Genomic DNA, 12,508 nt, shown 5'->3' with positions numbered 1-12,508 from the left:
ATTTCAAAATACATGAATATATAAAAATTGACTGTCAAAAAATTGTTGGCTCATTGAGAAGACAGGGGGCTAACCCAGTTGTTATACTTCATCCCAACGTCAGTGCCAGCCCATTTGTTTTTATTTTGGGATGAAGGCTGGGAGCTCAAAATTTACCATAAAAGGAGCATAGTGTATCAACCAGTGTCAGTGAGTTGCTGTAGTAATCAGTGAGCATCTATGATCTGCACGTACCTCTGTCTACTAATCTGTTTTATGTATTTTACCTTCTTATTTTACCAGTATAATGTAATATATGGTGTTTATAAAGCATGTGTCTGTGTGTTATCTAGTCACTGATACTAGTGATTGGAGAATCTTAAAAAAAATTGGTTCAGGTGAGCATTGCAAAGCTTGAACAGGTACCAGTATTAAGTGTTTTCTAAACTAAGAGTTTTCTTTTTTAAAACCAATGAAAGCTCTTATAGAGGCACACATACATCAGTTTACACCATGCTTTTATGGGGCTTAGTGGATAAAGCACTGGACCAGGGACTCAGGAGACCTATGTTCTAGTCTCAGCTCTTTCCACTGGCCTGCTTTGTGACCTTGAGCAGGTCATGTCACCTGTCTGTGCCTCAATTTCCCCATGTTTAAAATGGGGACATGGTACTAACTCCTTTGTAAAGAGCTATGAAAGCTGCTGATTAAAAAGCATTTTACATAAGTTTGGTATTAGTTTGGTAATCAATAAAGATGATGCAAAGTGACTTAAGAGCATCCATAAAGGGGTTTGTACCGGTTTTTACTAAATCAGCTTTAAAAACAATTTTACTCTAACCAGTGCAAGATGTACATGTAGATCAAGTCAGAGTCCCACACATACTCCCAAACTATTGCATCTCTGGCTTTCTCTCTGCACCTTTGCTCTTATGCTTCCCCTCTGCCATATGTGTACAAAAGAGGTCTTCTGAGACAGACTCTTGGCCATTCCCTCTAAACTAATTATAGCAAGAGCCTATGGGGAGCCAAACTTCCACAGAGTTTGTGAAAGGCATTCAGAACTGGAGTTTTGATTCAAACCTGTCTCTGTTTTTAAAGTCTCATTTATTTCTTCCTAATTATCATGTTTTTCTTAATGTGAACTATATAGTATGGCATTACTACTTGGCAAGAGAATATCTATATCTATCCTGTGACTATCACTATGCTTTTTAGGTACAAGTTACAAAATATTTGTTTCCATTATTATTTTCATGGGATGATTTTATAATCTCATTCAGACAGCTCACAGTGTGACTTGCTTGGATACACCACTCTGCACGAGACTGTGGCATTCTGCCTTCATCCCCTTACTTTACAACACGGAGGAATGGCACATTATTCTAGCAGGAAACAGACTCTGTCGTGTCTTATTGCTTAAATGTCCATCTCTGTTGTTTCATTTGATGACTACATTAATGTTCTTGCAAAGCTGTTTCTTTTAAAAGAGTGAACTGACCTCAAATTCAATTTCAATCTGGTTTCAGGTCATTCAGACTGTCAGTGCTGCGGACAAAGATTTGTCCCCTGCTGGACAAAGGTTTTCTTTTAGACTGTCACCTGAAGTGTCTACCAAACCAAATTTCACAGTCCAAGACTACAGGAGTAAGTTGTTTACCCATGTTATCAAGGGAAATGGTGCATTTTCAGCTCTTGATTACTTCAGATCAAGACTGGGTGCCTTTCCAGAAGATATACATTAGCCAAACATGAGTTACTGAACTCAGTAGGGTGACTGGATGAAATGTAAGGATCTGTGGTGTGCAGGAGGTCAGACTAGATGATGTAATGGTCCCATTTGGCCTTAAAATTTGTTAATCTTTGTAAATAATTTACATATTTTGTAAACTGAATATTTTAATATTATCGAATATGTAAATGTAATACAGTATGTAAATAATCTCTGTTTTATATTTACATAATCCATTGCCTTAATCATTCATGGGTCAAAAAAGGCCAACTAATCTGTACCAGTGTTTCTATTTTGTCGTCAAAGCCAAAGAGAACTACATAGCATCAGCATGTATGTGCAATAGTCCATTTTTGTAAGTGCATTATGATTCATGCACAGTGAAGCTTTACACAAAGAGTTTCACCTTTTTTCTTTTTTCAGTTCATTTACTTAGTGCATTTGATAGCACTTATTACACAATCACATTCACTGTTTCTCCTACATAGTCAGCCAGTGAGTTCTTTCTGATGATAGAAGGTGAAAAAGAAGAAGCTGATGATAGAGTGAGAGAAGCCCAAAAATAGGAAGGTACGGGGTTGAAGGAATGAGATGAAGTAGAATGTAGGAGGAATACCTCAAGTTAATTTTATCAACTCTATTTAGTGCCCTGAAATTTTTTTCAAGATGTCAGAATTTTTCCCGCTATATATCAGAACAAAATGGAGACCTTTTTTTTTCATTAAAAAAAAAAGCGAGACACCCCGAAATATCCTGAATCAAAGGGAGTTGTGTCTCTCACATCCCAGGTGAGTGCCTTTACCAGTGGGCTATTGGCTGTTCTGGGATGGCTCACTCTCTCCATCTCCAGAAATTCCATCCTGGGTTTGAGAAACCTCTCTCATTAAAACTGTTACATTCCCACAAGAAGCCTTGGTTTCAAGAAAGCAGCACTTTGTCATGAAAAAACTGCATCCAGTTCTGCCTCAAGTTCAGCCATGAAATGAAGAAGGAAAGCACAGAAGGGAAATGAAGCATGAACGCGTTTTTCTCATAACATTGATTTTCTCCTTTGGGCAGAGGGAGGGGAGGGGGAAGAAATCACTGGGATCAGAGGCTGAGGGGAAACCACACCAAAGTAATCTACCAGATTTTGCTCTTAAAGACATGTACTGACTCCTAGCAACTACAGTGGCAGCAGTTTTGCCAGACACAACCATTCAAACCTTATGAATTAAGGCTCCCAAAAATCACAAATGACATAAAATCATGAGACATTAAAAGAAACAGAAAATATTTTAAGTGATTTCATGTTTTTAAGCTTCTCTCTACAACTATGAGGTTTTAAAACATTTTAAAATGAAAGCTGAGATTCTCCTAATTCCAGGAGTTTGGGTTTAAAAGGAAGAAAAAATACAAGCATTGCAAGACTCGCAATAAAATAAAAGTTACCAGAGTAGTCACCACTGTCCAGAGGCGCACACATATATCCAAAGAGCTTTTTTAGGCCTATTTTTATGCTAATTTCCCATAACAATTGATATTTGCATTTAGGACTAAGTTTTACCTGTCTGTTATTGTACTTACAAGGATTGTTCTACAATAAAAAAAAATGGTCGGTTTAATGACATTAGTCAGGGGTGTGAAAAATCCACACCCGCAGAGCAACATAGTTGAGCTAACTTAAGTCCCCTTATAGACAGTGTTAGGTCAATGTAAGAATTCTTCTGTTGACCAAGCTATCACCTAGTGGAGGTGGATTAGCTCCACTGACAGGAGAATCCCTCCCATCAGTGTATGTAGTTTCTACACTGAAGCGCTACAGCAACACAACTGCAGTGGTGCAGCTGTGGCATTTGTAAATGTAGACCAGCTCTAAGGCACCTAATCGGAATTAGGCACCTAATCGGAACCATGGTTTCTGCTTTGTGATAAATTCCAGAATGTTTATATTCTTTGCCTTCATTCTGATTTAGAAAAAAAAAAAAGTCAAAAATTATCCATGAAGATTTTTGGGGGGAGGGAGGAAAGGAGCATTTTGGGACTATTGAAATCTTTTCTTTAAATTTTGACATTACTATACAACATACAATTATTTTCTTAATGGAATGCCATGTTGATACTAAAGAAACCAAAATGTTCAGGTCAAAAATGGAACTTTTAGATCTTATCAGATAAGCTCCATCCCCCACCCCAGAATGACAAAATGTTGTTAAAACTGACACATTCCTGTGAGAAGTTTCAATTTCAATGAAACACCATTGTCTGAAAGAAAGATGTTCAGTTGGACAATGTTCAACCGGTTTTAATCAGAATAGTATCTAGGTGCTTAAGAAAGCTGGTCTATAGATACTTGCACTCAACTCCTATCAGCTTTAATGATTGTTGAACATTGGTATCTGAGAGCCAGATGTGGCTCTTAATCTCTATATTCAGTGGCAGGATTCAAAGGGGGAAGGGAAAAAAAATCTAGTAAGTGAACTCTTGTAATGTTGCAGCAAATGATCTGAACTAGACAGTAATGCACATGGGGGAGATGGTAAAGGGGAATGAGCACTGCAAGCTATCCCCAATTAGATCTGACAGTAAATTGCTTTCCAGTCATGCTTTTCCTTTTGCCTCTACTTAATCTTTTTAATCTTCACATCATTGCTTTCCTACTCAAGTTTGCTTGATTCATGTAAAGCAGTGGTAAGTCAGCTCCTGCTAGGAAGAAGTGGCAAAACTCAGCTCCTGGCAGCTCTGTGCAGTTTGTGCACTGATTAGGGGCAAATGTACTAATGGTATAAAGGGATCAGTTGATTGCTGTAATTTTTTTCTTTAATTGTCTGTTTTCAGTGGGGTGGGGAAGTCGAGGGGCTGTTGCGCTTCCTCCAGCTGCCTCATTGTCAAATCCAAAGGGCTAAAGTGAGACATATTCATAGTGGGGACCAGATCCAAACTCCACTGCAAGGAAAGGAAAGGAAAGATTGAAATCCCCTGCTAATGGAATACTTGTAACAGAAAAAAAAAAAGGAAATATATATTCTTTTTCATTTCTGCTTTGAAATGTTAGCTGTCAAGCTTAGCAGGATAAATGTACACAAACAAAAAAGATTAGTTGTTGCCTTGGAAAAAAAACCTTGGCTGCATCTGATTTGAATTTGACAGCTTCAGTAATAATGAACCAAGGGACTCACAGAGCATATATAATCCACTGATTCAGGAAGCCAGATTATTTTTCTGATGCTCAACAAAATACAAACTTTTAAATATTAAGTGAAGCACAATAAAAACAATCCTATGATGACTGTCATGTTTTGCAGACAACACAGCTGGAATTGAAACCAGGAGAAGTGGCTACAGCCGTAGGCAGCAAGACTTGTATTTCCTCCCAGTTGTGATAGAAGACAGCAGCTATCCTGTACAGAGCAGCACAAACACAATGACTATCCATGTTTGTAGATGCGATTCTGATGGTACCATCCTATCCTGCAATGTTGAAGCAATCTTCCTACCAGTTGGACTCAGCACAGGGGCTTTGATCGCAATATTGTTGTGTATTGTTATACTTCTAGGTTAGTTTTCATCCTGTAACAAAGTATGTCTCTGATTTTACTTGTGAATTAATTTGTCACCATAGTTCTATTTATTGTTTAACAAAGGCCACTGAAAATGTACAACTGTTTACAAAACGAACTTTTATGTTTCTGCCTTTGTAGAAAAATATCCCAAAGCACTGACCATTAATTTGAATCCGAGCATGCAATCTGCTAACTGCTACATATTTCTTATGGAGCGGGAAAAAATACCTTACAGTTTGGTTTGAAACACAAATTTTGCTCTGAAACAGTGTTGATTAAATACCTTTCATGAGGAACTGATTTCAATATATTTAAAATTTCTAAGTCTGCACAAGCCGCTACCTGGTAAGGGCCTTTCTTCAATTATTATGAGGGATTAAGTAAGAAGAATGAAGAAATGAGACAGAAAGACATAATTATAATGTAGACTGTGGCTGACTGGACCATTGCAAAATAATATAACATTTGTACAGATTCCATAGTATGTTGTTGCTGCTTGAGTACAAACTCTCTTTACCATAAGGTCTTACTTATACAATGTAATTGGCAGCCTATGCTACTGCCTATCTTCCCCAGAATAAAGCCCTAGTACACTAGTAGTGTAATCAAACCTACTTTATTGCTTACACAATAGACTGGGTAACTCAGATTCTGATAGACACTTAAGGTGTTAAATGCCCTGAATCCAAGCTTTTCAGACTAGCTCCTTACACAGAACTACTGGTGGAAGAGACTCTCCTGAACACACTCACTCCTGGCATATAAGATAGTTATGCAATGGAGCAAATTAGCTATGGAGATTGTGGAATCTCTGTCCTTGAAAGTTTTGAAGAACAGGTTAGGCAAAAACCTATCAGGGATGGTCTAGATCAGCGTTTCCCAAACTTGGGATGCCCTTTGTGTAGGGAAAGCCCCTGGCAAGCCAAACCTGTTTGTTTACCAGCCCTGTCCGCAGGTTCAGCTGATCATGGCTCCCACTGGCGGCAGTTCGCTGCTCCAGGCCAATGGGAGTTGCTGGAAGCAGTGTGGGCTGAGGGATGTTCTGGCCGCTGCTTCCATCAGCTCCCATTGGCCTGGAGCAGTGAACCACAGCCAGTGGGAGCCATGATCGGCTGAACCTGCGGACAGGGCTGGTAAACAAACTGGCCCGGCCTGCCAGGGGCTTTCCCTACATAAGCGGCATCCCAAGTTTGGGAAACATTGTTCTAGATCACTGATTTACAACCATTTTTCATTTGCTAACCCCTAAAAAAATTCAAATGGCAGTGTGGACCCTCTTGGAAATCTTAGACATGGTCTGTGGACCCCCAAGGATCTGGGAACCACAAGTTGAAAACCACTGTTCTAGATAACACTACTGCTACTAATAGTCCTGCCTCAGTACAGGGGACTGGTCAGGTCAGGGTTTCTCAACCCTGAGGTCGGGACCTCAAATCAGGTTGCCAGAATGTTTCAAATGGTAACAACTTCACTCACACAAATTTAGTCCAGTGAGGGGGATAGGCCAAACCTGAGCGGTGCTTCAACCCCAGAGGTTGCAATGCCCAGAGAGGAGAGCCAAGCCAAACCAACCTCACAGTACAGATCTGCAGGAGCTGCCACTGAGGGGCACGTGCCTGACAAGACCTATAAGAACATAAGAACGGCTGTACTGGGTCACAACAAAGGTCCTTCTAGCCTAGTATCTGTCAACAGTGGCCAATGCCAGGTGCCCCAGAGGGAGTGAACCCAACGGGCAATGATCAAGTGATCACTCTCCTGTCATCCATCTCCATCCTCTGACAAACAGAGGCTAGGGGCACCATTCCTTACCCTTCCTGGCTAATAGCCATTAATGGACTTAACCATCATGAATTTATCCAGTTCCCTTTTAAACGCTGTTATAGTCCTAGCCTTTACAACCTCCTCAGGTAAGGAGTTCCATAAGTTGACTGTATATTGCGTGAAGAACAACTTCCTTTTATTTGTTTTAAACTTGCTGCCTATCAATTTCATTTGATGACCCCTAGTTCTTGTATTATGGGAATAAGTAAATAACTTTTCCTTATCCACTTTCTCCACATCACTCATGATTTTATATACCTCTATCATATCCCCCCTTAGTCTCTTCTTTTCCAAGCTGAAGAGACCTAGCCTCTTTAATCTTTCCTCATATGGGACCCTCTCCAAACCCCTAATCATTTTAGTTGCCCTTTTCTGAATCATTTCTAGTGTCAGTATATCTTTTTTGCGGTGAGGAGACCACATCTGTACACAGTATTCGAGATGTGGGCATACCATGGATTTATATAAGTGCAATAATATATTCTCAGTCTTATTCTCTATCCCCTTTTTAATGATTCCTAACATCCTGTTTGCTTTTTTGACCGCCTTTGCACACTGCATGGACATCTTCAGAAAACTGTCTACGGTGACTCCAAGATCTTTTTCCTGACTCGTTGTAGCTAAATTAGCCCCCATCATATTGTATGTATAGTTGGGGTTATTTGTTCCAATGTGCATTACTTTATATTTATCCACATTAAATTTCATTTGCCATTTTGTTGCCCAATGACTTAGTTTTGTGAGATCTTTATGAAGTTCTTCACAGTCTGCTTTGGTCTTAACTATCTTGAGCAGTTTAGTATCATCTGCAAACTTTGCCACCTCACTGTTTACCCCTTTCTCCAGATCATTTATGAATAAATTGAATAGGATTGGTCCTAGGACTGACCGTTGGGGAACACCACTAGTTACCCCTCTCCATTCTGAGAATTGACCATTAATTCCTACTCTTTGTTCCCTGTTTTTTAACCAGTTCTCAGTTCATGAAAGGATCTTCCCTTTTATCCCATGACAGCTTAATTTATGTAACAGCCTTTGGTGAGAGACCTTGTCAAAGGCTTTCTGGAAATCTAAGTATATTATATCCACTAGATCCCTCTTGTCCACATATTTGTTGACTCCTTCAAAGAACTCTAATAGATTAGTAAGACACGATTTCCCTGTACAGAAACCATGTTGACTATTGCTCAACAGTTTGTTTTTCTATGTGTCAGACAATTTTATTCTTAACTATTGTTTCAACTAATTTGCCCGGTACTGATGTTACACTTACCGGTCTGTAATTGCTGGGATCACCTCTAGAGCCCTTTTTAAATGTTGGCGTTACATTAGCTAACTTCCAGTCATTGGGTACCGAAGCCGATTTAAAGGACAGGTTACAAATCTTAGTTAATAGTTTCGCGACTTCACATTTGAGTTCTTTCAGAACTCTTGGGTGAATGCCATGTGGTCCTGGTGACTTATTAATGTTGAGTTTATCAATTAATTCCAAAACCTGCTCTAGTGACACTTCAATCTGTGACAGTTCCTCACATTTGTCACCTAAAAAAGCCGGGTCAGGTTTGGGAATCTCCCTAACATCCTCAGCTGTGAAGAGTGAAGCAAAGAATCCATTTAGTTTCTCTGCAATGACTTTGTCATCTTTAAGCGCTCCTTTTGTATCTCGATCATCAAGGGGCCCCACTGGTTGTTTAGCAGGCTTCCTGCTTCTGATGTACTTAAAAAACATTTTGTTATTACCTTTGGAGTTTTTGGCTAGCCGTTCTTCAAACTCCTCTTTGGCTTTTCTTATTATACTCTTGCACTTAATTTAGCAGTGTTTATGCTCCTTTCTATTTGCCTCACTAGGATTTGACTTCTACTTTTTAAAGGAAGTCTTTTTATCTCTCACTGCTTCTTTTACATGGTTGGTAAGCCACAGTGGCTCTTTTTTAGTTCTTTTACTGTGTTTCTTAATCTGGGGTATACATTGAAGTTAGGCCTCTTTTATGGTGTCTTTAAAAAGCGCCCATGCAGCTTGCAGGCATTTCACTTTAGTCACTGTACCTTTTAACTTCTGTTTAACTAACCCTCTCATTTTTGTATAGTTCCCCCTTTTGAAATTAAATGCCACAGTGTTGGGCTGTTCAGATGTTCTTCCCACCACAGGGATTTGAATGCTATTGTATTATGGTCACTATTTCCAAGCAGTCCTGCTTTAGTTACCTCTTGGACCACCTCCTGCGTTCCTCTCAGGATTAAATCTAGAGTTGCCTTTCCCCTGTGGGTTCCCGTACCAGCTGCTCCATGAAGCAGTCATTTAAAGTATCGAGAAATTTTATCTCTGCATTTTGTCCTGAAGTGAAATGTTCCCAGTCAAAATGGGGATAATTGAAATCTCCCACTATTATTGGGTTCTTAATTTTGATAGCCTCTCTAATTTCCCTTAGCATTTCATCATCACTATTACTGTCTTGGTAGGTGGTCAATAATAGATCCCTAATGTTATATTTTTATTAGAGCATGAAATTTCTATCCGTAGAGATTCTATGGAACATGTGGATTCGCTTAAGATTTTTACTTCATTTGAATCTACATTTTCTTTCACATATAGTGCCACTCACCCATCCCCCACAGGGGATTGGATCCGACCAAAGCCACCCCAGGGCCTCTACCCTCAGACTATTTACTGGGTTGAGACATGTCGTAAACTTTTACAAATGGATCCTGAGCCCAAAAAGGTTGAGAAACACTGGACACTGGACTAGATCATCTATCAAGGTCCCCTCCAGTCCGGCATGTCTGTAATTCTATGTGACACAGCAACTGGGTAATAAGGACTATAGCAACAGCTGCTAAGATAAAGGGTCAGTTTCATCATTGATTCCCACAGAACTCCAAGGCCCATTTACTTTGACATTGTACAGAGTAGAGAATTAGGGTCTCTTAGTAGTTCTCTGCATTCCACTCAGTGTGGTAACAGTGTGCTATGTTACACTTGACCTAGGAATGTTAATTTGTCATTGACAATCTTCAGTTCTCCCCATAGCCTAAGGTGATCTTCTGTATCTCAAACCCACTTCCTACTATGTATTGTTGTATCGGTAACTTAGAAGCCTACTCCAAATTGTTATTTAAGAAACCTACCTGATACAGGGATTTTAAAATCAGATATTTCAAAAGTCAACCTGCTGTACCCTTAAGATTCATTTTCACTAGACAATTACACTGAGTTAGAACACCACCTTGAAGAGCTATGTTAATTAACAAAATATTATTGGCCATGATCCTGCAGTCAGTGTAGACAGGGAGAAGTCATGTTCAGTACTGTGTCACTGGTTCCTGGTTAAATTATATGGACCTGGGTTTAAGCCCAACTAATTTATACCATGTTGAACATGATTTGTCCCTGTCTGCAAAGTCACTATCTGCATCATGTCATTAGTGTGACTCCTCAAGGTCATGTTCAAATATTATTATGAATTGTTTTTCCACCAGAATATGCTGGTTTGTGAAAAATAAAAACAAATAGCAAAATATGTCACCATTAATGAAAATTAATTTCCAAACTGAAAAATAAACAAACAAATCAGTGATAAGGAACATTTTGACCTCTTTGATTGGTTTTCTGTTTCAAAACTATTTTTGTTTCAGTTATTTTAAAATGTGTTTTATAAAACACAATATGAAATTAAAAAGGCAAAATCTGAATGAAAAATTCTGATCAATCCAATCCCCCCTCCCCCCAATTTCAGCTTGCAGGAAATTTTAACAATTTTCAATTTTCTTCCATCTATTTTGGAATGGAATACATTTTCACATTGTGAAACTACCTTAAAAACAAAATATATATATATGATTCCTACATGGCTCTATAGTAAAGCCAAGTCTTTTGGGGGCTTATTCATTATTCGGTGCATAGCTGGCAATGATGGGAGTTAGGTACATCAAGCTGCAAATACTACCTTACTGGTTACAGCACTGCTTAAAAAAAAAAATAAAGCAGCAGGAGCATGTCCTCTAAATAAAAGGTCCCTTTGATTGCTCTTATCTGTCATAGAAGGATATATTAGTGTGTCAGCAGACAATCAAGGTATTTCCATACTTCTCTTAATATACAATTCTTCCCTTGTTCCAGTCATTGTTGTGCTGTACGTGGCACTCCGAAGGCAGAAGAAAAAAGACACCCTGATGACCTCTAAAGAAGACATCAGAGACAATGTCATCCATTATGATGATGAAGGAGGTGGAGAGGAAGACACCCAGGCTTTCGACATCGGTGCCCTGAGGAATCCAAAAGTGATTGAAGATAACAAAATACGCAGGGATATAAAACCAGACACTCTATGTTTCCCACGTCAGAGACCACCAGTGGAAGACAACACAGACATAAGAGATTTCATTAATCAAAGGCTGCAGGAAAACGATGTGGATCCCACTGCACCCCCTTATGATTCACTGGCAACCTATGCCTATGAAGGAAATGGATCTGTAGCAGAGTCTCTGAGCTCTATCGATTCACTTACTACAGAGGCAGACCAGGATTATGATTACCTGAGTGACTGGGGACCCCGCTTTAAGGTCTTGGCAGAGATGTTCGGAGAGGAAGAAAATTATAATACTGATAAAGTCACTTAAGTGAGGAGAAACCCAAAAGGAAAGAATAAGACAACTAGAACAACAAACTAAAAATAAAACCCAGGCTTTATAGGACAAGATTCCTTTGATTATAAAAGACAGCACCTGTTTCCAGCAAGTTACTATATTTATCACACTGTCAGTTTTGGTTTGGTCTGCAAACGGAGGATAAACCCTGTAAGATATACTTTTTTTGTTGGTGTTTTTTGTTACTTGGGAATAACACTGAGACAAGCTCAGGCCTATTAGCTACAATGTACTGATATGACAACTTAGACAGAAGCTAGCTTTCTGGCATCATGGTGGAAGAGTGGTAGATTTTTCTTAATTCCACTAAAGTGCCTATTGAAACTTTTATCATTTAAAGTGGTAAAGACTCTGCTATGATGGTATTACAGAATTGAGCTGTAAACTGAACATAAAGGACATTATCTTTATGTCAAGAAGCAATAGCAACATGCTGACTTCTAGTTCTTTTAAAACAAAAATGAAGATAACTTTCTGGAATATATCCAGCGACCACAACTCAAGGGGTAGTGTTTTGGATTTTTATTTCATTTTAAGGAATAATAATAATAATTGTATGCCAAGATATCACATTTCTTCTGTCTGCATTTCACTGAAAAATTGAATAAAAAATGCTATTACTCAATTTCAAGATGTAAAGCCCAAAATTAAAAACACACCACACTTTGATCTTAGCATACATAAAGGAATATTTAAAAAGTTAATCAGTTACACTTTTTCCAGGATGAAAGAGAAAATTATGAAAACATCTGTTCCTTTATAGGAAGGAAACTTCCCTTGACTCCCA

The 12,508-nt window shown here is 38.8% G+C and overlaps 1 protein-coding gene across 2 annotated transcripts in view; it reads left to right on the top strand.

Moving 5' to 3' along the window:
* CDH12 (cadherin 12) overlaps nt 1–12,219 on the top strand; it is a 623,017-nt gene extending 610,798 nt beyond the window's left edge. For both annotated transcript variants that reach the window (XM_030551749.1, XM_030551748.1), the window contains 3 exons: nt 1,509–1,626; nt 4,996–5,247; nt 11,195–12,219. In XM_030551749.1, the coding sequence (XP_030407609.1) occupies nt 1,509–1,626; nt 4,996–5,247; nt 11,195–11,694 (870 nt within the window). In that variant the 3' untranslated portion in view covers nt 11,695–12,219. The remainder of the gene's footprint in view (nt 1–1,508; nt 1,627–4,995; nt 5,248–11,194) is intronic.
* Nucleotides 12,220–12,508: the final 289 nt, after the last annotated feature.

This window comes from Gopherus evgoodei, chromosome 2 (assembly GCF_007399415.2).
Source record: "Gopherus evgoodei ecotype Sinaloan lineage chromosome 2, rGopEvg1_v1.p, whole genome shotgun sequence".
NCBI classification, from domain to species: domain Eukaryota; kingdom Metazoa; phylum Chordata; order Testudines; family Testudinidae; genus Gopherus; species Gopherus evgoodei.
The sequence above is the reverse complement of the archived record's forward strand: the minus strand, read 5'-3'. Positions and strand labels throughout refer to the sequence as shown.